The sequence below is a fragment of the Hypanus sabinus genome, chromosome 7 (genome assembly GCF_030144855.1).
Source record: "Hypanus sabinus isolate sHypSab1 chromosome 7, sHypSab1.hap1, whole genome shotgun sequence".
Lineage (NCBI taxonomy): Eukaryota > Metazoa > Chordata > Chondrichthyes > Myliobatiformes > Dasyatidae > Hypanus > Hypanus sabinus.
In genome coordinates, this window is record NC_082712.1 from 61368463 (window position 1) to 61395417 (window position 26955).

The following is a 26955-nucleotide window of genomic DNA, read 5'->3' on the forward strand; positions in this document are numbered from 1 at the left end:
GAGAGGTAGCTGGTAGACATGGAGTAGTCTTTTATTCGACAGATGAGGCAAAGCAGGCATCATATTGAGTCCCTTTTGGAGGAAGAGGGCTGCTCAACCCAATATTACATGCTGTTTTATATGCCAAAGATCAAAGGACAATTCTATACTTATAATGTATCTACAAGGCTTCCTTCGAATTAGTTACAAATTTTACAACTCCTCCTTTGCACTCACACTCCAGACAACCAAACTGAATGTTGAATCAGCGTTGACTGGATTTCCAATTAACTGTGGTTCATGGCTATTAGGAACCCGTTGTCCAGAGCTGCTTTTAAAATTTAATCTATAGTCCATATTCAGATCTGAAGGTTGGCTGCTGGTCAATATTCGCTCTGACTCCTAACCCCACAAACACCCTAACATTGATACCTCTTGGACCAATGCATAGTTATCAATGGTTGCATATGCAATGAACAAGTTGCACTCCATGATGTTTAGAGTTTGATGTTTCTGTCATGTTTAATTTGTGGAGGGGACAGCATCACTCGCTCTGTGTCGTTCAGATGCAATATATTACAACCCATTGTTATGTATGCTAGGTGAAGCCTGGGTAGGTTCTTCAGTTGATGGTTTGTTTTTGATATTACAGACCATCTACTTTTAGTGCTACTGATCATTATCATTCTTTTGTGCCAGGCAACTAATCCCAGAAAGGGTTGTGGAACTTAAAGATGTTCCACAGCGTGCTTTTATTGCAAACTGTATTGGTGTTTGCGAGTTACCCAGGGTCCTGCAGAGACCTTAGAGCACTTAGAATATTTGATTTGATATTTATTGGCAGAATATTGGACTATGGATGTGGAGTGGATTGGGGCTAAATGTGTTTACTGCAGCATTGATTTGTCTGCAGCAATGAAGTTGTGTAGAAGCTGTCACACCTGACCAATCAACAATATTCTGATGTGGACAGGATCAATGGTTGAGATAGCATGCATTTTATTCAAATGGCTGGATTTGTTGGGGAAGGACAACAAAGTGGTTTGATTGTCTGAGAATGCACAGGGAAGTATAAAGTAGTTCAAACAGTTCTCAATAGTCAGAAACTCCTTTGAGATATCCTAAGGTTGTGAAGCCGTCATTTCAGTTCAAGTGCAGCACATACCGCCACATTGGAAGATGTGAAAAGGTAGGGTAGTGCTTTCACGTGCTTAATTATGTGTGACTTAGAGGTTATCTCTATACTCTGTAGGTTTGAAGTTGTTGGCTATGGCTGCATGACGTGTATCGGTAACAGTGGTCCTCTCCCAGAGGCTGTTGTGGAAGCCATTACTAAGGTAAGTTGTATTGATAACCTTTTTTTTAATTGAGTTGAAATGATCTTTAATGTTTGAAATCACTTCAGATGTAAGTATTCCAGGTTAGCCTCTCACATTCAAACTAAGCTCAAAAACATCCAGAACTTTGCTGCGTGCATTCTAACACACCAGTTTTAATTCACCCATCACCCTGTGCTCGATGCCTATGCTGGCTTCTGTTTAAGAAACATAACACTTTTTAAAAAAAAAATAGAATTTTATCTACGTTTTCAGATTACTCCATGACATCTCCTTTCCCCATTCCCTCCCTTGCTTCTCTTTCCTTTAACTCTGCCATATTCATCATTCCAAATTTTAATTTGTCCACTATTTGCTGCTTGGATCTTGAGCATGGAAATTTCCTCCTCTTTATTTTGCTCTTTAAAAATCTACCTTTTTCACCAGGCTTTGGGTCATCAGCTTTAATACATCTTTTTGTAGCTTGATGTCAAACTTTCTCAGTAATGTTCCTGTATAGAACTTTAATCTATTGAGCATATTAAAGTTGTTATGTAAATAAAAGTTGTTGGTGCACCACCGCATTGTTCTCTCAAAAGTATCAAGTCATTTTGATCTCATGAAGGAGAAGAGTCCGAACAATTGGATGATTGCTTAGTGTTTCTTCTAAGGCCCACCAGGCCAGAAGAAGAAGAATTAACTTGCATTTTTCAGGAAGCTGAAAGAATAGCAGAAAAAGTCTTGCTGTCAGTGTGCTTATTGCAATGAATGATATAATGCTTGTCAGCATCACATTTGAAATAATGTAATGTTTGTTCAGGGCGACCTTGTTGCAGTTGGCGTGTTATCTGGGAATAGAAACTTTGAAGGCCGCGTACATCCCCACACACGTGCCAATTACTTGGCTTCACCACCATTAGTTATTGCGTATGCTATAGCTGGGAACATACGGATCAACTTTGAAGAGCAGCCTTTGGGTAAGCAACATCTGTACCTCTTTTGTGCTTCAAATGTTAAAGAGTGAATTCCATAGCAAAAAATAAATCCCCAATTTACTTTTAGTTTATTCTATGGATTGGTCATATAGCCAGGTAGATCTGTCAGAGTGTATCATATACAGCAATGGAAATGTTTCCTTTTGGCCTGAAACTTTTTATTTACATCTGCTTTTCATTGGAAAACTTCCAGTATTATATCTTCCTTGCACCGTGTCCTTGCCATTAACTCTGAGAGAGCAGTAGATCTGTGCTGTAAGAATAATCTGTGATCTGTGTGGGTTTCCTTACTTAGTTCTGTACCTTTCCAAATAAAATGTTACTTATAAATTGATGGAGAATAAGTTACCTATCTGGAAGCTCAGTATTTTAATAGCCTGGTAAATCTGTATCAATCTTGTAAATGCAGGATGGGGAATATTGTAACTGCTATTGAGAAAAAGTTCGGATGGTGACGTAGTGATCTGAGAGGAGTTTGTGTGATATAGTGCCTTTGAACTGCTGCAATATCTCAAAATGCAGCTAGTGAACTAGGACCTACAGTCTGTGTTGTAATGTTGGTGACATAATGTGTAGAGTATCCTGGATCTGTGTGGAGTTTGCATGTTCTCCCTGTGGCCATGTAGGTTTCCCCAAACACTCCGATTCCTTTCCACAGCAGAAAAGACTAAGTCGGCTAATTGATCTCTGTAGATTGCCCAGGTGTGTAGGTGACTGGTAGAATTTGATGGGAATGAGGGGGGAATTTAATGGTGAATGGCCTCTGGTGTCTTAAGGAAGACTGGAAATGTGTGCATCAGCTGTATAAATATAACCGGATAATCTGTTTTAAGATGTTGGTTGAGAAATATTGACTACCAACACGATCCTATGCTGCTTTTTGCATTAATGCTGTGGGATATACTATACTCAGTAGTCGGTGCAATTGTGGCTTCAGTTTGTTACTTCCAAAAGACAGCATATCCGATACTGCCATGCTGCTGTAGTACTGATTTGAAAAGGCATCTACATATTCTCTGTGTATTGGGAAGACTTGAATCCACGTTTCACTGAGAGGCAACTATGCTTCTTTCTGAAGCATGCCTTGGAGAGCTATAGTGCTTTAATAGAGAAATGCTGATGCAAACTTGTGATTTGTAAGCCTTCATGGAAAGAATTAAACACTTCCTCATGAAAAATTTGCCTTGTGTGCTCTAGGAAATTATAGTAGGTAATGAATAGCTTCCTCCTTTAGGATGTTGCATAATGCAACATAATTTAGTATTTGTATATGAGTTCCATTTTCCCCTTTCAGGCATTAATGCAGAAGGTAGGGAAATCTTCCTAAGGGACATTTGGCCAACCAGAGAAGAGCTGCAAGCAATTGAGAGGAAATTCGTCATTCCTGCCATGTTCAAAGAGGTTTACGAGAAAGTTGAGGTAAACCACTTGGACTTTATCTTGAAGACTAGAACCTTCAGTAACTTAAAACTGCAGCTTCAGAATCTAAGGAAATGTATTTTGTCTAATATTTTAAACTAATAATTAAATATATTATGTTGCTGTTGAAGTAGGGTGATTTCTTGCTTCATTAAAATGTTACATTCAAAAGTGAGTTAAAATCCATTTCTTAATCCTCCTTCAGTGGACTAGGATTTCAAGATGTTGTAGATGAGAACTTTTTTATGTTGTATTTCTTCACAGAAAGGAAATGAATCCTGGAATTCTTTGAATGCTCCTAGTGATAAATTGTACACCTGGAATCCCAAGTCAACATATATCAAATCCCCACCTTTCTTTGAAAACCTGGTATGTACAGTACTGGATGTGTAATGTTTCAATGTCCAGGATCACAGCTTCAATATTACATGTTTTAGTATTTCTGTAATATCCGGATAATGTAATGTAGGATCGGAATCAGTTGTACTATCACTGGTATATGTTGTGAAATTTGTTGTTTTGCGGCAGAAGTACATTACAATACATAATCGTAAAAATTATAAATTACTAAAAAAAGTGCCAGAGACCTGACTGCTGTGGCCATTCCCCCCTTTCCCCCAAACGATGCCTGAAATGATATACCTGTTGTTGAGGGGAATGGCCTGGGGTATTTTGCACTGGCTGCCTATCCCTTTTCCCCCTCCTGATAGTCACCCAGTTACCCATGTCCTTCACCTTGGGTGTAAATAGCTCCTTGTATGTCCTGGACGATCCAGAGTTCATCCAGTTCCAACTCCAACTCCTTAACATTGTCTGTTTCAAGCTGTTCGTCATTCTGTAATGTTGTACCTTTTCCAGGAACACTGGGAACTGGGTCATATAGACCAACCAGGAGTGGAGATTCCAGCTTCTCTAATTCAGATGTATCACAGTATTCACCTGCAGTACTGTGCAAAAGCCTTGGGCATCCTCAACTTTTATATCAATTCTGTTTTAGATTTTTTTGTATTCTGCATTAATATATCAGTAGGAAAGAGCAAATTTTAGATTTCCAAACATTCATTCCAAATAATTAAATGTTACAAAGAAATGTTTGTATTTCATTAAAGCAAGTAACATATTAAGTAATAGACCACTTTTCAAATAAAACCTTGATTACTTTGTAGGTACGTCATCCAGTGCATGATTAAACAAAGGTAACAAATAGGTGCTAATGCTCAATGATATAATGAGTTGAATGAACTAAACTGGTTAACTGAAACAGAACCGGGTGTAGAAGGGTGTATCTTCTGCAAGTGTAGTCGTCAGGGACACTGGAGGTCTCCCTACCTTCCTACATCCTGCAAGAGGAACATTCTATTATCCTACCTGGCATCCCCACTGCTCTAGATGTCCAATAAGAAAGAAAGAATAAACGGAAAAAAAAATCTGCCAAAGGCCTATGCCTCTCCTCGCCAAAGCCTCACTCCCCACTCAAACACTGGCCATCTACACAAAAGCCGCTTGGCTTAGACCTAACTTCTTGCCATGTCTGCAGTGGCTCATAAAAAGCGGCAACTCTCTCTATGCAATAGTTACATGGAATTGTTTACTTCAGTACTTTGGGTTGACAATGCTTCCTTTGCATCTACAGTGGGAGACACCTCTGAATGTTCAAATGCTGTTGCTGGGATAAACTAATTGCAAGCATTCCTGCACTTATTTACAATGGTTGCAAATTACTTAAATCAACCATTGCCTGGATTGATTCCATTAGACCATAAGATATAGGAGCAGAATTAGGCTGTTTGGCCCATCAAGTCTGCTCCGCCATTTCATCATGGCTGATCCATTTTTCCTCTCTGTTTCAATCTTCTGCCTTCTCCCCATTTCTTTTCATGCCCTGACCAATCAAGAATCTATCAACCTCTGCCTTAAATTTACATAAGACTTGGCTTCCTCAGCTGCATGTGGCAACAGATTCCACAGATTCACCACTCTCTGGCTAAAGAAGTTCCTTCTCATCGCCATTCTAAAAGGATGCCCCTCTGTTTTGAGGCTGTGCCCTCTGGTCATAGACTCTCCCACCATAGGAAACATCCTCTCCACATCCACTTTATCAAGGCCTTTCACTATTCAATAAGTTTCAATTCACTCACCGCTCATTCTTCTGAATTCTACTGAATACAGGCTCAGAGCCATCAAATGCATTGTAAGAAAGGTGGATGAGCTTAAAGCGTGGATTGATACCTGGAATTATGACGTTGTAGCTATTAGTGAAACATGGTTGCAGGAAGGGTGTGATTGGCAACTAAATATTCCTGAATTTAGTTGCTTCAGGTGTGATAGAGTAGGAGGGGCCAGAGGAGGAGGTGTTGCATTGCTTGTCCGAGAAAATCTTACGGCGGTGCTTTGGAAGGATAGATTAGAGAGCTCCTCTAGGGAGGCCATTTGGGTGGAATTGAAGAATGGGAAAGGTGCAGTAACACTGATATGAGTGTATTATAGGCCACCTAATGGGGCGCGTGAGTTGGAAGAGCAAATGTGTAAGGAGATAGCAGATATTTGTAGTAAACACAAGGTGGTGATTGTGGGAGATTTTAATTTTCCACACGTAGACTGGGAAGCTCATTCTGTAAAAGGGCTGGATGGTTTAGAGTTTGTGAAATGTGTGCAGGATAGTTTTTTGCAACAATACATAGAAGTACCGACTAGAGATGGGGCAGTGGTGGATCTCCTGTTAGGGAATGCGATAGGTCAGCTGACAGATGTATGTGTTGGGGAGCACTTCAGGTCCAGTGATCACAATAGCATTAGCTTCAATATAATTATGGAGAAGGACAGGACTGGACCTAGAGTTGAGATTTTTGATTGGAGAAAGGCTAACTTTGAGGGGATGCGAAGGGATTTAGAGAGAGTGGATTGGGTCAAGTTGTTTTATGGGAAGGATGTAATAGAGAAATGGAGGTCATTTAAGGGTGAAATTATGAGGGTACAGAATCTTTATGTTCCTGTTAGGGTGAAAGGAAAGGTTAAAGGTTTGAGAGCACCATGGTTTTCAAGGGATATTAGAAATTTGGTTCAGAAAAAGAGGGATGTCTACAATAGATACAGGCAGCATGGAGTAAAGGAATTGCTCAAGGAATATAAAGAATGTAAAAGGAATCTTAAGAAAGAGATTAGAAAAGCTAAAAGAAGATACGAGGTTGGTTTGGCAAATAAGGTGAAAGTAAATCCGAAAGGTTTCTACAGTTATATTAAAAGCAAGAGGATAGTGAGGGATAAAATTGGCCCCTTAGAGAATCAGAGTGGTCAGCTATGTGTGGAACCGAAGGAGATGGGAGAGATTTTGAATGATTTCTTCTCTTCGGTATTCACTAAGGAGAAGGATATTGAATTGTCTAAGGTGTGGGAAACAAGTAAGGAGGTTATGGAACCTATGACAATTAAAGAGGTGGAGGTACTGGCACTTTTAAGGAATTTAAAAGTGGATAAATCTCCGGGTCCTGACAGGATATTCCCCAGGATCTTGAGGGAAGTTTGTGTAGAAATAGCAGGAGCTCTGACAGAGATCTTTAATATGTCATTAGAAACGGGGATTGTGCCGGAGGATTGGCGTATTGCTCATGTGGTTCCATTGTTTAAAAAGGGTTCTAGAAGGAAGCCTAGCAATTATAGACCTGTCAGTTTGACATCAGTGGTGGGTAAATTAATGGAAAGTATTCTTAGAGATAGTATTTATAATTATCTGGATAGACGGGATCTGATTAGAAGTAGCCAGCATGGATTTGTGCGTGGAAGGTCATGTTTGACAAACCTTATTGAATTTTTTGAAGAAGTTACGAGGAATGTTGACGAGGGTAAGGCAGTGGATGTAGTCTATATGGACTTCAGCAAAGCCTTTGACAAAGTTCCACATGGAAGGTTAGTTAAGAAGGTTCAGTCGTTAGGTATTAATGCTGGAGTAATAAAATGGATTCAACAGTGGCTAGATGGGAGATGCCAGAGAGTAGTGGTGGATAATTGTTTATCGGGATGGAGGCCGGTGACTAGCGGGGTGCCTCAGGGATCTGTTTTGGGCCCAATGTTGTTTGTCATATACATAAATGATCTGGATGATGGGGTGGTAAATTGGATTAGTAAGTATGCTGATGATACTAAGGTAGGAGGTGTTGTGGATAATGAGGTGAATTTTCAAAGCTTGCAGGGAGATTTATGCCGGTTAGAAGAATGGGCTGAACATTGGCAGATGGAGTTTAATGCTGAGAAGTGTGAGGTTCTACATTTTGGCAGGAATAATCCAAATAGAACATACAGAGTAAATGGTAGGGCATTGAGGAATGCAGAGGAACAGAGAGATCTAGGAATAACTGTGCATAGTTCCCTGAAAGTGGAGTCTCATGTAGATAGGGTGGTGAAGAGGGCTTTTGGAACGCTGGCCTTTATAAATCAAAGCATTGAGTACAGAAGTTGGGATGTAATGCTAAAGTTGTACAAGGCATTGGTAAGGCCAAATTTGGAATATTGTGTGCAGTTCTGGTCACCGAATTATAGGAAAGATATCAATAAATTAGAGAGAGTGCAGAGACAATTTACTAGGATGTTACCTGGGTTTCAGCAATTAAGTTACAGAGAAAGGTTGAACAAGTTAGGTCTCTATTCATTGGAGCGTAGAAGGTTGAGGGGGTATTTAAAATTTTGAGAGGGATAGATAGAGTTGACGTGAACAGGCTGTTTCCATTGAGAGTAGGGGAGATTCAAACTGGAGGACATGATTTGAGAGTTAGGGGGCAGAAGTTTAAGGGAAACACGAGGGGGTATTTCTTTACTCAGAGAGTGATAGCTGTGTGGAATGAGCTTCCTGTAGAAGTAGTAGAGGCCAGTTCAGTTGTGTCATTTAAGGTAAAATTGGATAGGTATATGGACAGGAAAGGAGTGGAGGGTTATGGGCTGAGTGCGGGTAGGTGGGACTAGGTGAGATTAAGAGTTCGGCACGGACTAGGAGGGCCGAGATGGCCTGTTTCCGTGCTGTGATTGTTATATGGTTATATATGACGAGCCATTCAATCCTGGAACCTCCTTTGAACCCTCACCAGTTTCAGTACATCCTTTCTAAGATAAGGGCCCAAAAACTGCTCACAATATTCCAAGTGAAGCCTCACCAATGCTTTATAAAGCCTCAACATTACATCCTTGCTTTTTTATTCTACTTCTTTTGAGATTAATGTTATCATCACATTTGCCTTCCTCACCGCAGACTCAACCTCCAAATTAACGTGAAGTGAATCCTGCATTTTCAGGCCATTTAACACAAACTGATTGTCTTAATGTTTGCCTGATGCATTTGCAAACATCTCATAGTCACCGTTTTGCAAGCCATATCTCTTAGCCTGTGGGCGGGCTTATGCTTTTAATTTCAATTTACTACTTGCAATTTACAGTAAAAACTGAAGGCTTGTTCTTGCTTGAATTCATATCTGCTACATTCACATAACTCCATAATACTGCCGAGTATAAACTCTTGGTCCCTGGACAGAATTCTGTCCCAGAAAGGCCAAACTTTTAAGGAGAATTTGATTAAGTAGGGCAGCAAAGGTGCCCTTCATTTTGGATCGTTTTCCCAATTACAAACCTATCATGTTCCTATGTGCAACTCCATTTACACCATCATCCCGAAGTGGCTATCTACAAGACTAAGCAGAGCTGACAATAACACCAAATGTTCCCGAAGTTTGATCACACCCTGGTCGGCTAACCTCAGACCTTGCTTCAGCATTGTCAGGAAGACTGGATCATCCCTCCTGGATTCTCCAACCCTGAATACTCCTCATAAGCTCGAGATTTTCACTCTGCGTAACCCATGGCAGGCTCATCAGCTCTCTGAACCACTAATGTTATCATTCCCCAAAAACTCTCATCTCCCCCTAGTTGCTGCCTCACTTCCTCCTTAAAGAAGCGATGTCTCTCTTTGTTACTAGCAATCCTGATAGTTGCCCACGTGCCACCTTGCACCCCCTGGGCCATATTGTCCCACATATTCTTTGGGCATTTTGCTTTAACCAGCATGCGTATATCTTTTGGGTGCATGTGATGAATTTCAGTTATTTCTTCGAGCATATGCCAGAATTCAGAATTTCCACAAGCAACTCTGAGTGATGCAGCTAGACAAAATGCTCTGATTTTTCCTGGGGGTGATTGGTGTATGGATGCTGGTAATCAGGGCCGGGGTTGGCTGTGTTCATCAGAGTTCTTGACCTCCTGCTGTCTGACCTTAATAGGTTCCATCCCAACAGATATTTCTGGGTATAACCCTAGCCCTCAAATATTCCCAAACTAATTCCTTTATTAAGCAAAATATAAGGGATGGATAAAAATTAAACAGTATATACTTAAAACCACAGAGTATGTACAGTACTCTGCAATCTTCCACTTATGTCTCACTGAACTCATGATGCCTGAAAGGCACACTCCTAAACGAGTATACTACTACACGATCCCTGAATGAGTCTACACCCGCCCACCGGGAGCCCTGAATGGGCAGTAGCCACCTTTTGCAATGGCTGGCCCTGTCTCACAAAGCTACCCAAAGCTGTCCGTTACCTTCCACCATCACACATATACACTCACACACACCACACTTGTATATCTACCAGTTCAACTCTCTGATTTATTCTTTGATACTTTGTGATCTTGTGTCCGTTGACCTGAACAATCTAATTATGGGTGCAACTCTTAAAAATGCTCACCATCTTTGACTGCTTAGGGTACGAAAGTATCCTGGGATAGCCCCCAAATGTTGTGATTGTGGTCAAAGTCACTGGAGAGACACTGAAGTGGGTGATGCAGAAGTCTCTATTCGTCACACCAAGAAGGCATTCTCTGGAGACACTTGCAGTAGAGGCTCATTTTTATACCCTTAAGATCAAAGGTAGCAGTCGGTGATACAATAAAACTTCAATAGGTACAATGATATTGCTTATTTGAATACTTTGAGTTGATTTTGAGCCTCAAAATAGAGGAACATTGAGAACAGAGATGAAGAGAAATTTATTTAGCCAGAGTGTAGTGAGTTTGTGGAATTCATTGCCCCAGACAGCTGTGGATTCCAAGCCATTTGGTATATTTAAAGCAGCGGCTGATAGGTTCTTGTTTAGTAATCGTGTCAAAGGTTATGGGGAAAAAGCAAGAGAATGGGGTTGAGGGATAATAAATCAGCTGTGATGGAATAGCAGAGCAGACTCTGGGCCAAATGGCCTAATTCTGTTCCTATGTCTTATGGTCTAAAACATCAGGGCACTTCAAGAGAATGATTTATCAAACAACATGGCACAGTCACCTTGAAAGATAAGAGGGAGAAACAAAAGCTGGAGAGGTAGTGAAGTGGAGAGGTTTGGGGGAAAGATTTCCAGAGGATTTTGAATAACATTTGAGGCAATGGCTCACAATGACAAAGCAATGTAAGTTACGCATGTGCTTGAGGCTGAAACTAAAGAAACACAGAGGTCAGAATATCCAGTTGAACAAAGAATGTGGGAAAGTATGGACAGTTAAAGCTGAGCCAGACCACTTCCTCATTTGTCATCCATAACTATGTGTTATCTTTATGAACTGAGATTAGTTGTGGGTTGTTGACGTCTATCAGTTATTGTTGGTGTGCAGAATGATTAATGCATTGTAGATTACATGTAGATTTATTTTAATAAAGAAGTAACTTGTACTTTAAATTTTGTCCAGACTCTAGATCTTCAGCCTCCTAAATCTATTATTGATGCCTACGTTCTTTTAAACCTGGGAGATTCGGTGACAACTGATCACATCTCTCCGGCTGGGAACATTGCAAGAAACAGCCCTGCTGCACGGTATTTAACTGAGCGAGGGTAAGGAAAGGCCTTAAATATTATTCTAAGGATAAATTTTACTTTATGTCCTACTATAGGACTCTTATTATAAGTCAATGTGGAATATTGATGTCAGGCTTAAGATCTATGAATGTAATTAACACCTTGACATTTTACTCGCAGTAGTTAACTATTAAGTTAATAGATGTTCTAAGTGACAAAAGGCAGTAATATAATTGTGGAATAAACCACTAAATTATGAACTATGGTTATTTTGGCACCATGACCGGTGTCTCTAATTAGAACATTGGAAGATTTGAAAAAACTTATCAGCCATTTAGCTTTTCAGATGTATTTTTGTTTAGTGAAGTTGTGGCTGATCTATGAGCTCTACCAGTAATTCTACATAGAGGTGATCATTTAATTAACTCTCTCTCCAAAGTCTATTAATTCCATATTATGATTTTGCACCTTATTGTCCACCTGCACCACACTTTCCCTGTAGCTGTTACACCTTATTCTGCATTCAGTTATTATTTTACCTTGTTCTACCTCAATGATTTGATCCACATGAACAACATGCAAGGCAAGCTTTTTACTGTACGTATGACAATAATATTCCAATTCAAATTCCCACTTGAGGTGAATAATAGACTTTAAAGCAGAGTAAAATAAGAGGTGATGATGCTGACAATTTCCAAATCATTAAAGTTTTGTAAAGGCAAATAAGGAGAACTTACTTCTTTTGGGACACAAGATTGACTATTGGCAAAAGAACAAGGGAAATATATTTTTGGAAGAAAGGAATATAAACACACTTTTAGTAAGGAATATATTTTTGTTTTTGTTGGGAACTATCATGAATGACCTGACTGATACTATTTTAGTGGCACAATCAATTTAGTTTGCAAAAGCACATTTGGATAAATCAATAAGGCAAGAGTGGGGTTGGGGTGGAAGGAGCAAGGGGCTAAAATTAAGTTTATTTTAATTAATGTTAATTGAAATTAATGTAATTTAAAAATAAGTGATAGGCTAAATGGCTTTCCACTGTGTTATATTATGGAATGACTGGACATAATTGAGAGAACTATGGAGAAGGACTGCAGTAAAGTCTTGGAGGGCTGAGGAGGCAGTCTAGGGTGAACAAGAGGGAGTTGAGTGGGTGTGCAGGTTGGTGAGCAAGGGGATAACTCATTGAAAAGTAAATTTGAGAAGAAGAGTGCCTTCATTTTGTAGCCTATGTTCACTAAAGATAACATTACAAAATCCGAGGCAAAAAGATATCCTTGATCCAACTGATGATCACATACATAATTGCATTATATTCAACATATGAATTGTATGAATCAATACAGTTTCAGTGCCTCCTTAAAATAGCAGGGACCAATGATAGAGCTGAAATTCTGAAGTTTGGACAGCTGGTTATTTCCTGAAAATTGTATATCTCCTGTGAAATGGCTCAAGTTATCTTTATAATATTGAACAGTTAATTTTGATTTGATAGAACTGTGAAGGTTGGTAGAACAAAGATGAAAGAAAGTTGAAACATGTTAGGAAGGTGTTGTACCAGTTATGGTAGTCTTGACTTTCTGCTAAGATTGGAATTTTTAAAAAAACTCTTGAAATTGACATTTTTTTTTAATATCACCTTTTAGTTTAACCCCACGACAGTTCAACTCGTATGGATCTCGTAGAGGCAATGATGCAGTTATGGCAAGGGGGACATTTGCAAATATCCGGTTGGTCAATAAATTCCTCAAAAAGCAAGGGCCACAGACTATTCACTTCCCTAGCGGGGAGACAGTAAGTGAGAAATCAGAAGTTTTATACCACCAAGTTATCTGTTTGTTAAGATCCAGTGATTGGGGCTTACAATAGATGAGATTTGGTCCTGTGTCTTACTACATATTGTTAGCAAAATGCACTTGTAAAATTTCTAGCAAAAGCATTTTACTTTTAATCATACATGGTGGTTATTGTCTTTGTGATTAATGGTAGTTGGATGTTTCTGTTAGGCCATTGATGATTTATTGGAGCTCTTCTTTCCTTTAGCATACAGTTAGCAGCATTTACTTTTCAGTCATGATAAAGATGACCTGAAGGATACCTATCCCCATTCTCTGTTCCTATAATTATCAGATATATGTTTATGTTAAACTGCCTCTTAATTATCAGACAGGCATGATATATGTTTATGTTAACCTTCCTTCAGTGCATTTCCAATCTGTCTTGAATTCTGTTCAGGGTAGATATGACTTGTTTATATTTCCTGAATAAATGTAAAGATAATTAACTTTAACATCAGCTGTTTATTGAACTTAATTAGTTTCAGGACCACAAAGAAAAGTTGTTCAACATGTCCAAGTTAGATTTAAATAAAAATTCTGAATTACGTTTATTTTTTCTGATGCTGATAGCTTGACGTTTATGATGCTGCAGAACGTTATCAACAGGAAGGCCATCCTCTGATTATATTAGCTGGTAAGGAATATGGATCAGGCAGTTCAAGAGACTGGGCAGCCAAGGGTCCCTATTTGCAGGTGAGTTTACATTGGGCAGTAAAATGTACAATTCTTGATTACAAAAGGGGAAACTAACTGTGGCAGTATGCCTGCATCATACAGGAGTGAGGATACTCCAGAATGGCCATGAAGGGAAAGCCCATGAAATTAAGAAGAAGATGGCCAATCATCACCTTTCCCACTGTCTTCAAACACATTACAATAACAAGTCCATAAACAATTATTGTGGAAATGAGAAACAAGGAACATTCCGATGAAAGATCAAACTTGTTTCTCTCTCCACTGAAGCTGATTAGTCAGCAAAATATTTCCAGAAGTTCTTAAAAGTATTGTATGTGGGTTGTACAGTCATGGATTAGGCCCTGGTTACATTTGTTCAACCATCTCTGTATATCAGAGACATTAAAAAATGATCTGTTAACAATCTGTCAGCTATCAAAGCTTTCAGGGCAGTTGGGAGTGAAGATGTTCAAGTTGTCACAGGAAATCCTTCCACTACTGGGATACCTCAGGGTAATGGAGTTGGCCTTCTCTGTTGAGACTAGGTAAGGGTATATATGGGAGGACCATAAAGGTGGGAAGACCTGGGTCAACAACATGAGGCCATCCCTCAGATCATGTCAATTACTTTGACAAAATTCTATCAAATGTGTTATTCACAATTCCTTGGGGGAGGGTGTGATTTTTCAAATCGAGCTTTGCAGGGCTCCTTCTAAAAGTTTCAAAATAAAATTATTTAATTTGCTCAGAAGCTGGCTTGTTCGCTTAAAGGTCTAGTAAATAGTCCTTCTGGTTCACATGTATGTTTCTTTTGTACTAACACTTGCTTGGATTAATTAATAAAATACTACTGGGTTGCCATTCTTGAGAGCTACTAGGAATACAAGGGGAAATAAGCAAGAGTGCATTTCAATTGCACTGTTTTATTTAAGATTCTGCATTTGGATAAGCTAATGAGTTTGCAAAGAAGCTTGAGAAATCAGTTCTTGGAACTAGCCCCAGTTGTACCCAAATGTCACCAAACTGGAAGCTCTGTTTCCTCCTCCTATTTGTGTGTGATTTTATTTAAACCAGTTTTTCACTCACTTTCATTCTGAATGCTGTTGGCTTACTTTTATTGTTTGCACAATTTGTTTTTTTTTCTCTCTCTTTGCACTTTGGGTGTTCCTTGGGTTTTTTTAAAAAATGGGTTCCGTGAGTGGCTGCCTGTAAGGAGATGAATCTGAAGTTTGTATAACGTACAAATAGTTTGATAATAAATATACTTTGAACTTTTCCTGTCAACTTGGACAGTGCCCTAACTTTGTTTAGACATTATTATTTGTGTGCTGCGGATTCATGAGTAAGAACAGCAGTTATTGGCCATCCTATTTCTTTTTAGGAGGGTACTGTTAAACTGTCTTTGTGAATGACCCCAGTCAATATGAAGGATCTCCAATGGTCCTATTGGGTAAGAAGTGGCAGCATTTGAACTCGGTCATGTCAAAGTAAATGTGTTCAGGATGATAAGTGACTTGGTGATAATTTTCTGTTATGCTCTATTTCTTCATGTTGTGGAGAGCATGTTTTGCTGTACGTCGAAGGAATTGAGTGACCTAGTGATCTTTTTAACAGGGCATCAAAGCCATCCTCGCTGAAAGTTATGAACGTATTCACCGTAGTAATCTTGTGGGGATGGGGATAATTCCTCTGGAATATCTGCCTGGACAGACAGCTGACAGCCTGCAACTTACGGGTCATGAACACTACACCATTGTCATTCCTGAGTTGTTGAAGCCCAGGATGAATGTGGAGATTAAGGTGAAATCTTGATTATAAACCTCTGAATGTAATCAGGACCAACACAGTTATTTTCATCAGGTTGGGCTGCTCCTAAGATACCATGACCCTTGGATTTTCAGAAGAAATCAGGAATACATCTGCGATTGAGCAGTTTTGAGCCAAGTTAGATCAGTGGAATAAAAAGTATCATTCGATTGAAAATCAGCTCGATGGGCTCAATGACCTTTGCCTCATGAAATGCAGCAAGCAGCTTTTAGAGACTGATAAGGATGCAGATTCTAGAGTGTTCTCCAAACAGCTTTTAGATCTTTGTTTTTATTTCTGGCTCTCACCACCTGGTACTGTTTCCAAATGCTCTTCCAGGCTTATCTTGCACTAGTCTGTCAAAAATGTAATACAAAATCTTAATTTTAGATTCATAAGGAATCCTAGAATATACAGCACAATAAATTTGTTCTGGTCTTAAGAACACTACAGCACAAAAACAAGCCTTTGGACCATCTAGTCTGTACCGAATTATTAATCTGCCTAGTTCCATCGACCTGCACTAAGACCATAGCCCTTCATACCCGTTTTATTCAAATTTATCTTAACCAAGGTCTCAGTATCTCTCGAAAACCAAGGTTCCTTAAACCTGTTATCCTTGTCTTTTATTCTGACAGGAATGTACAAACTCTGCACCCTCAAAATTTCAAAAAACACAAGGACCAGATCTATTCTTTTCCACAAACTAATGGTATTATGATCACTAAATGCTAAGTGTTCCCTTACACAAACTTACATCACCTGCTCTGTCTCATTGTCTAAAAAGGAGATCAAGTATTGCACACTCTCTCCAGTTGTGACTTCAATGCACTGATTAAGGAAACTTCCCTGAACACATTTGATGCACTGTATCCTATCCAGCCCTTTACAGGATGGGAGTCCCAGTCAGTATGCGAAAAATTAAAATCACCTCCTATCGCAATCTTACGTTTCTTGCAGCAGTCTGTGATCTCTCTACAAATTTGCTTCTCTAAATCCTACTGATTATTGTGTGGTCTATAATATAATCCCATTAACATGGTCATAGCTTTCTTATTCCTCAGTTCTACACATAAGGCCTCACTAGACGAGCTCTCCAGTCTGTCCTGACTGAATATTGCTGTGACAATTTCCCTGACTACTAATGCCACCTCACCCACTTTATTCTCTCTCGCTCCACAACGTTTAAAACAACAAACCTGGAAGAATAAGCTGCCAGTTCTGCTCCTCCTGCAACCAAGTCTCACTAATGGCTACAATGTCATAATTCCACTTGCTGATCTGTGCACTATGCTCATCTACCTTTCCAACAATACTCCTTGCATTGAAGAATACACAGCTGAGAACATTCATTTCATTATGCTCAGTCTTTTGATTCCTGACTTTGTATGTAGGCTTAACATCTTTCTCCACAAACACTCCAATATCTGTTCTGGCGCTCTGGTTCCTCTCTCCCTGCAACTCTAGTTTAAACCCTCTCTGTGCAGCACTAGAAAACCTTCCCACTAAGATATCAGTCCCTCTCCAGTTCAGATGCAAACCAACCCTTCTGTATAGATTGCAGCTTCCCTGGAAGAAAGCCCATTGATCCAAAAATCTGAAGCTCTCTCCCCTGCACCATCTCCTTAGCCATGTATTAAACTGTTTATCTTCCTATTTCTGGCCTGAGTAGAAATTGAGATCTCTTCTCTGGTGGTCCTGTCCTTTAACTTGGCACCTAACTCCCTGAACTCACTCTGCAGGACCTCATCATCTCTCCACCCATGTTGTTGGTACCAATGTGGACAAAACCTCCGGCTGCTTAGAATGCTGTGGACTCAACCTGAGATGTATCTGACCTTGGCATGTGAGGCTACATACCATCTAAAAATCATCATCTTGTGCACAGAACCTCCTTTCTGTTCCCCTACCCAATGAACCTCTTATCACTACAGATCACCTCTTCCCCTCCCTTCCCTTCTGAGCCACAGAGCCAGACTCAGTGCTAGAGATGTGATTGATGTAACTTCCTTCTGCTAGGTCATTCCCCCCCCCCCCCCCCCCCCCCCAGCAGTATCCAAAGCGATATACCTGTTGAGGGGTATGTCCACAGGAGAACCCTGCATTGGCAACCTGCCCCCTTTCTCCTCCTGACGGCCATCCTGTTACCTGTGTCCTGTGTAACTACCACCCAGGAACTGTGGTACGCAGAATGTCTTCGTATCTGTTTTAGCTGCATTACAGCCATCTGAATAATACCAGTTTTCTGCTCTGCTGCCATTGCCCAGGTTGCTTTCCTTCCTTCAGTTCTGAATTTAGTTCCCTCTTGGAAAGTTAGTGCTGAATCCATTTCTTTCAACCAGTATTGTCATTCCAGACAATGGGTTCTTCACTTGTTAGAAAAATCTATTAGTTTGTTCAATAGTAGTCATGCAATGCTATTAACGAGTACAGTCTCTGTAATTGACACATGATCATGTGTAAAACAGTTAAACTTACCTTCTTGTTGCACTTTTATCCTGTGATTTATTTTTCATCTTTTTATCTTCCCATATATTTATCTAATTTTTATCTCTTCCCCCACCCCCCTCATTCATGGGGGTGGGGGTGGGGATAAGCCAGTATTATAGGAGATGACCAAATAGCTTTACTTGTTACTGACAAATGTGATTTGTGAAAATATGAAAATGTGTATGTCTGAACAGAATTTCTCTTTTTATTTTCCAGCTTGACACTGGGAAGTCATTCCAAGCCACCATGAGATTCGATACCGATGTAGAACTTGCCTATTTCCAGCATGGTGGTATCCTGAATTATATGATTCGAAAGATGATACAGCAGTAGCTGTACCCCATGTAATCATGGTGCGGGAGACTGATCATGTCGGAAAATGCATAGGTTGAAAGCACTAATTATTGAAAGTAAAATTTGATACTCTCCCATTCACTTCATTTGGATGGAGCAGTGTATTTGTTAAAACGAGGTTTTTAAATAGATAACAATTATCAATAACTTTATAACATCCATGAATGAGAAATTTTAATGACTTGAATAGATAACTGTTTTAGCTTTAATTATGGGATTTATTTTTGGAAGCCACACCTTTGCAATACTATTAAACATGGAATATGAGCAAAATCTGTCACTATTCTTTGATGAATAACATTTTTTTCTTGATTTCTCTTTGATTATTTTCACAGTTTTCTGTATTTGCACGGCTGCTGAACAAGATGAAAATATGAAATATTAAGTTTATTAATGAGAGGTTGAGCATTTTGGTCTGGTAGAAGATTAAGATGATTAGATCATGTTCTTCAATTATTGATTTGTTAGCTTTTGATTGGAAATCTGAATAATGTAGGCTATGGAATTGCAGAGGGTATATAAATGCAAGTTATTGTTGAATGGGATTAGTAAACCAAAAGTAATTAGTTCAAAGGCATTTTGAAAAACTTACTTCAACAAATGTGGGGTTCCACCTGGAAGTTTATCATTTAAGAACAAAACTGCTATATTCACGCAAGCCTGTACTGTCCATTCTGACATTGATTCTCATTAGTAGTGGTTGGGCAATTCCTAGAGCCATCCACAGAACCAAGTAATGCAAAGGTTTTTAAATAAATTGTTAAGCCCTTGCAATTTATTAAAGGTTGTCAATGTCACCAAGAACACCTTTAAAAACTCCTAAGGAAAAGAAATATAGGAAAAAAAGCTAACAGCTGATCGTGCCCTTTCTGCTTATTTAGCCCTGCCTTCCCACCCATATACAACACGAACTCTCCTATTTCTTCAACAGAGTAAAATCTCATAAGCATCATTATAGGAGAGTTAGTAGACAAAGATTTGACACAAGCTAACACCAGTAAAGACAGGTGATCAAAAGCTTGGCTAAAGAGATCTACTGTAGAAGAATTTTAAAGCAGAGGCAGAAGGGTTGGGATAAAATTCCAAGTTTAATGGTTAATTAGTTACCAAAGGCAGAGCAGTTAACTTCCAGAATGCTGAATAGGTCAGAATTGAAGGAACACTGATCTTATAGGAACACAAGATGGAGAGGTTACAGAGATATGGATGAGCATGTCCCTAAAAAATTTGGTATGTGTAAACAGCAAATGTCACGCCTCTTTTTTTAAAAAAAAAGGATGTTGGCAAAAGATGGGCAACTATAAGCCAGTTAGCTTAATATCTGTAGTCGGGAAAAGGCTTGAAGCTATCATTAAGGAAGAAATAGCAAAACATTTAGAAAGGAGTTGTTCTGTTAGACAGACACAGCATGGATTCAGAAAGGGCAGGTCCTGTTTAACAAACTTACTGGAGTTCTTTGAGGACATAATGAGTGCAGTGGATAGAGGGGAACAGGTGGATGTCATATTCTTGGATTTCCAGAAGGTGTTCGATAGGGTGCTGCGCAAGAGACTTATAAATAAGATACGGATGCATGGAGTTGGAGGAAATGTATTGGCATGGATAGTGGATTGGTTAACCAATACAAGGCAGAGGGTTGGTATAATTGGGCGTTTCTCCGGTTGGCAGTCAGTGGTGCCGCAGGGATTGGTGCTGAACCTGCAGCTGTTTACCATTTACATTGATGATTCGGAAGAGGGGACTGAGTGTAGCATAGCAAAATTTGCTGATGAAATTAAACTGAGTGGAAAAGCAAATTGTACAGAGGATGTGCAGAGTCTGCAGAGGGATATAGATAGGTTAAGTGAGTGTGCCAAGGTCTGGCAGATGGAATACAATGTTGGTGAATGTGAGATCATCCACTTTGGGAGGAGTAATAGAATAACAAATTATTAAATTGTGAAAGATTGCAGCATGCTGTTGAGCAGAGGGTCTTGGGAGTGCTTGTGCATGAGTCGCAAAAAGTTGGCTTGTAATTGCAACAGGTTATTAAGAAGGCAGACAGAACGTTGGCCTTCATTGCTAGAGGGATTGAATACAGGGTACTGGTGGGGCCACACCTGGAGTACTGTGTGCTGTTCTGGTCTCCATACTTGAGGAAGGATATACTGGCTTTGGAAGCGGTGCAGAGGAGCTTTGCCAGGTTGATTCCAGAGATGAAGGGGTTAACTTAGGAGAGATTCAGTCGCCTGGGACTATACTCTCTGGAATTCAGAAGAATGGGAGGGAATCTTATAGAAACATACAAAATTTTGAAAGGGATCGATAAGACAGAAGTAGTAAAGTTGTTTCCATTGGTAGGCGAGACTAGAACTAGAGGACATTGCCTCAAGATTCAGGAGAGGAGATTTAGGATGGAGATGAGGAGAACCTGGTTTTTCCAGAGAGCGGTGAATCTGTGGAATTCTCTGCCTAGGGAAGCAGTTGAGGCTTTTTCGCTAAATATACAGTGGCATGCAGAAGTTTGAGCACCCCTGGTCAAAATTTCTGTTACTATCCAAAAGGCATAAAGTTAAAGATGATACATTTCTTTAATATTTTAAGCAAGATTACTTTTTTTAAATTTATTTCCATCTTTTACAGTTTCAAAATTATAAAGGAAAAGGGCCCGAAGCAAAAGTTTGGGCACCCTGCATGGTCAGTATGTACTTAGTAACACCCGCTTTGGCAAGTCTCACAGCTTGTAAATGCTTTCTGTAGCCAGCTAAGAGTCTTTCGATCCTTGTTTGGGGGATTTTTGCCCATTCTTCCTTGCAAAAGGCTTCTAGTTCTGTGAGATTCTTGGGCCGTCTTGCATGCACTGCTCTTTTGAGGTCTATCCACGGATTTTCGAAGATGCTTACATTGGGAGACTGTAAGGGCTGTGGCAAAAACTTCAGCTTGCGCTTCTTGAAGTAGTCCATTGTGGATTTTGAGGTGGGTTTGGGATCATTATCCAGTTGTAGAAGGCATCCTCTTTTCATCTTCAGCTTTTTTACAGACGGTGTGATGTTTGCTTCCAGAATTTGCTGGTATTTATTTGAATTCATTCTTCCTTCTACCAGTGAAATATTCCCTGTGCCACTGGCTGCAACACAAGCCCAAAGCATGATCAATCCACCTTCGTGCTTAACAGTTGGTGAAGTGTTCTTTTCATGAAATTCTGCACCCTTTTTTCTCCAAACATACCTTTGCTCATTACAGCCAAAAAGTTCTATTTTAACTTCATCAGTCCACAGGACTTGTTTCCAAAATGCATCAGGCTTGTTTAGATGTTCCTTTTCAAACTTCTGACGCTGAATTTTGTGGTGAGGACGCAGGAAAGGTTTTCTTCTGATGACTCTTCCATGAAGGTCTTATTTGTGCAGGTGTTGCTGCACAGTAGAACAGTGCACCCACCACCACTCCAGAGTCTGATAAGTCTTTCTGAAGGTCTTTTGCAGTCAAAAGAGGGTTTTGATTTGCCTTTCTAGCAATCCTACAAGCAGTTCTCTTGGAAAGTTTTCTTGGTCTTCCAGACCTCAACTTGACTTCCACCGTTCCTGTTAACTGCCATTTCTTAATTACATTATGAACTGAGGAAACGGCTACCTGAAAACACTTTGCTATTTTCTTATAGCCTTCTGCTTTGTGGCATCATTTATTTTAATTTTCAGAATACTAGGTAGCTGCTTCGAGGAGCCCATGGCTGCTGATTGTTGGGACAAGGTTTGAGGAGTCAGGGTATTTATAAAGCTTTGAAATTTGCATCACCTGGCCTTTCCTAACAATGACTGTGAACAAGCCATAGTCCTAACAAGCTAATTAAGGTCTGAGAGCTCAAATCTCTTGGGGTGCCCAAATTTTTGCATGGTGCTCCTTTCCATTTTTTCGCCCTAAACAAAAATAATCTTGCTTAAAATGTTGAAAAGAATGTGTCGTCTTTAACTTTATGACTTCTGGAAATCAGTTCATCTTCTATTCACTTAACTATTTACAGTAACAGAAATTTTGATAAGGATGCCCAAACTTTTGCATGCCACTGTATTTAAGATAGTTAGATAGATTTTTACATAGTAAGGGAATTAAAGGTTAAGGGGAAAAGGCAAGTAGATGGAGCTGAGTTTATGGACAGATTAGCCATGATCTTATTGAATGGCCGGGCAAGCTCGATGAGCTGGATGGCCTACTCCTGCTCCTATTTCTTACGTTCTTATGTACCAAAGTAAATCATTATTGTACTTGGAAAATGTCATCTTAAAGGAGCTGCAATATTTAATTTTTTAAAATTGTTAGAGATACGGCACAAAATAGGCCTTCCAGCCCTTCAAACCGCGCCACACAGCAACCCCCAGTTTAACCCTAGCCTAACCACAGGACAATTTTTACAATGGCCAATTAACCTACCAACTGGACCGTCCTTGGAACTGTGGGAGGAAACTGGAGCACCTGGAGGTAACCGTAACCTACACGGTTATGGGGAGAACTAACAAACTCCTTGTAGGCAGCGGCGGGAATTGAACCCAGGTTGCTGGCATTGTACAGTTTCGTGCTAACCACTACACTACCAATCTGTCCCTCTCCATGGACTCCTGTTTTATCCTATTTATTATATTTCATCTCCTCAGCTAACTTCCACCCATAGACTAAATTTTACAAATTACTACCCACAAGGTTACGTTTCAAGTATTCTGTTTTTTTTTAATTGAGATACTGCATGGAGGGCCTTTCTAGCCATTTGAACCGTGTTGCCCCAGCAATCTCCTGATTTGATCCTAGCCTAATCATGGGGCAATTTAAAAGACCAATTAACCTACCAACTGGTATGTCTTTGGACTGTGGGAGGAAACCCACATGGTCACGGGGAGAAGGTAGAAACTCCTTTACAGGCAGTATTGGGAACTGAATCTGGATTGCCTGTACTGTATAGCGTTGTGCTAACCACTACGCTACTGTGATCCACCCCCCCCCCCCCCGTCAAACTTTTTATTTTACACATACAACTTTAAATTTTATCTAGGAATTTATCTGTGGCATCTAGACTTGATGGTTGTTACTAAAATGCACCATCTGTAAGAATATATCTGCTATATTATAAAATTTTCTTCAGGTGGCCGCACCTCTAGAAAACCCAATTTTAAAATGCAGTAGCCATCTTTTTCTTTGAGCTCCCGACAAAGGACAAATTGCAAATAATGTTATCTGGTATTTTGCTGGTTGTAGGAACGTTTCTGTTGACGTTTACTGTTTTTTTTTTGGATTGATGAATAAATCAATAGTATAAACCATTAAGTCTTGAAACATGGTAAATGACAAATACTAGTTCATTGGGTGTTCTTTGACAGAAATAGGATAGCCTCGTTGAATTTAATGGTCTAACGCACACTTTGGCCCACTGATGGTTAAGTTCCCACTATGGTAATATCATTTTCCAATACCTGGCTTACAGATTCCATACATTGGTGATTCAAGTCCTCTTCAAGATACTTGTATGTTGGCAGAGCCTTTGTCTCTATCACCCCCTCGGGCATTAATTTTCTAGATTCCAACACTCAAGTGTGAAAAGACTCCGCCTCTCATTCCCTCTTTCCCTTTACCTTGAATCTATGCCCCCTCACTTTACCCATCTCTGCTATCTACTCTACTGATGCCCCCATAAATGTAATATCCGTCCATCGGAGCACAGACCCCTCCCCCCCCCCCAACCTGTCCCATCTCCCCTAAAAACTTAAACACATCATTCTAGGTAAGGTTCCAGAGAAACTTCTCTTTATCTGTCCAGTCAATAGCACATCGTTCCTATAATATGGCAGCCAGCACTGGGACTGTACTCACAGGAATTCAGAAGGATGAGGGAGGATCTCATTGAAACCTATCAGATGTTGAAAGGCCTATACAGAGTGGATATGGAGAAGATGTTTCCTGTGGTTGGGGGAGTCTAGGACCAGAGGACACAGCCTCAGAATAGAGTAGGAGTTCCCAACCTTTTTTGTGCCATTAACTGATGGGCCTGTGATCCCAGGTTGAAAACCCCTGGAATAGAGGGACCTCCATTTAGAATGGAGATGAGTAATTTCTTTAGCTGGAGACTGGCAAATCTGGAATTTGTTGCCACAGATGACTGTGGAGGCCAAGTCATCAGGTATAGTTAAAGCAGAGGTTGATAGATTCTTGAATAGTCAGAGCATGAAGGGATATGTAGAGAAGGCAGCTGAGAGAGTAATGGATCAGTCATACTGCAATGGCAGAGTAGACTCAATGGGCAGAATGCCCAAATCCTGCTCCTATATCTTGTGCACTACTCCAGCTGTGACCTTATTAATATTTTATAAAAACTGTACCATAACCTCTGTTATATTCTGTACTCCAGCCGAGTATCTTGTATGCTTCCTTTAATCACCTTATCCAATGGGAAACTTCACCCCAAAGTTCCTTTTCCCCTCAGTATTCCCTAGAATACCATTTACAGTTGTATATTCAAAATTTAGTACTTCCAAATGCATCACCGTACATTTATCATGATTAAATTACATTTATTACTGTTCTGGTATCAATGTCATCCTTTGGTCTAGTAGACAACCCTCCACTCTATTAATAATATCAATGACAGTTTAACATCTCCTACATTCACGTCAAGTTATTAATGTACAGTATAAAACAAATAGCAAGATTCCTGTGGTACACCATGTCACAGGTTTTCAATCACAAAACCTCTGCTTCTTGTAATCAAGCTTATTTTCGATCTAATTTGTCACCATGCTATGGATCCCATGAATGACTCTAACCTTTGGACTAATCAGACCTTACACTGGGCACCTTCTGGGCAGTGTTTTTACAAGGCTGGTAACCCCAACCATTATCAATACTCCTTAAAGGTGTCTGCCTGGCATCAGTGGTTGCAAAGCCAGAACTTGTGATATGCTAAGCAGGAGGTACATCTTGTCCAAGGGTGACACACAGGTTAGTGGAGCGAAGGAGTGTCTAACACTGTCTTTGGTAGAGATGTAACTCCACTCCGCCAAGCACAGACCTTACTAAGGTCCATCACTGTCTTCAAAGACACTATCTCTTTGGAAAAATTCAGTCAAACTGGTCAGATGGTATCCTTCCCTAATAAAGCCATGCCTTTCCAAGTGTATTTCAGAATTTTATTTTCCAATTACTTTCCTTTAATTAGCATTAGAATCACTGACCTGTAATTAGCTGGTTTACTCACAGACCTTTGTGAATACAGCCTCCACATTTGCAGTTCTGCATGGTCTGGCATTTTACTGATTTGAAAGACTCTCGACCCCAGCAGTTTTCTCCCTTGCTCCCATAGCAACCTGGGAAACATGTCATTCCATACTGGGGATTTTAACCACCTTTCAGTCCAAGGCATCCTCCCTTTCAATGGTAGTTTTGTAGAATTTCACAAACCCTCTACATGAATTCCCCAACTTTTTTCAGTGAGTACAGGTGAAAAATAATCATTGGAGACTTTACATACACCCTCAGGCTCTATGAATAGATTGCTCCTTTGGCCCCTAATGAGGCCTACTCTTTTGCTGGCCACCCTCATGTCCCTAATGTAGCTGAAAATACTTAAAGTATTTTCTTTGACCTTGTTTGTCAGTGATATTTTATACTCCTTATGTTTCTAAGTATCACCCTACACTTCTAGTCCTCCTGTTAAGCCTTGTTTGTTTGGAATATACTGCTTCAAGGGATGAGGCTTTTGTCTTGGAGAATTATCATAGTGCACTGCACATACCTATATTTTCATAAATTTACAACATGGTAATTTGTCATTTGTGCATCTTAATTCTTCATAGAAAATTCAGTATACCTCTAAATGACTCGTACAAATATAGTTGCTAAAGTTTAAAAAGTTGCCCTACGTATTTGAGTCAAGCACTTTCTCTTGAGTCTACAGCATAGAAATAGTCAAACTGGGCTATAATTCCAGAGACATGAGAACAGCAGATGGTGAAATCTGGAGGAACTCAGGTAAAATCTATGGAGGGAGATAAGGATGCAACCCTTTCACCAGGTTCGTATACAAACCTGGCCTGATAGCTAACTCTGCTAACAGCCATGTGACTCAGTAGTGAGGCCACTTTTCATAAGCAATATATATCTAGGGTTGGTATGATTTGGGTTCCACCAAACAGGTTACTTGCCTCAACCATAGGTACTTGGAGCTTAGAAAAACGGAGGGCTACGGGTAAGCCTAGGTAGTTCTAAGGTAAGGACATGTTTGGCACAGCTTTGTGGG

At 39.9% G+C, this 26955-nt stretch overlaps 1 protein-coding gene across 3 annotated transcripts in view; it reads left to right on the top strand.

Annotated features, from left to right (window-relative positions):
* LOC132396832 (cytoplasmic aconitate hydratase) overlaps window positions 1–26923 on the top strand; it is a 74348-nt gene extending 47425 nt beyond the window's left edge. For all 3 annotated transcript variants that reach the window (XM_059974810.1, XM_059974812.1, XM_059974811.1), the window contains exons 13-21: window positions 1232–1316; window positions 2116–2272; window positions 3585–3709; window positions 3974–4078; window positions 11423–11565; window positions 13185–13332; window positions 13947–14069; window positions 15666–15851; window positions 18564–26923. In XM_059974810.1, coding sequence (XP_059830793.1) covers window positions 1232–1316; window positions 2116–2272; window positions 3585–3709; window positions 3974–4078; window positions 11423–11565; window positions 13185–13332; window positions 13947–14069; window positions 15666–15851; window positions 18564–18680 — 1189 coding nt within the window. In that variant the 3' untranslated portion in view covers window positions 18681–26923. The remainder of the gene's footprint in view (window positions 1–1231; window positions 1317–2115; window positions 2273–3584; window positions 3710–3973; window positions 4079–11422; window positions 11566–13184; window positions 13333–13946; window positions 14070–15665; window positions 15852–18563) is intronic.
* The last annotated feature ends 32 nt before the right edge of the window (window positions 26924–26955 follow it).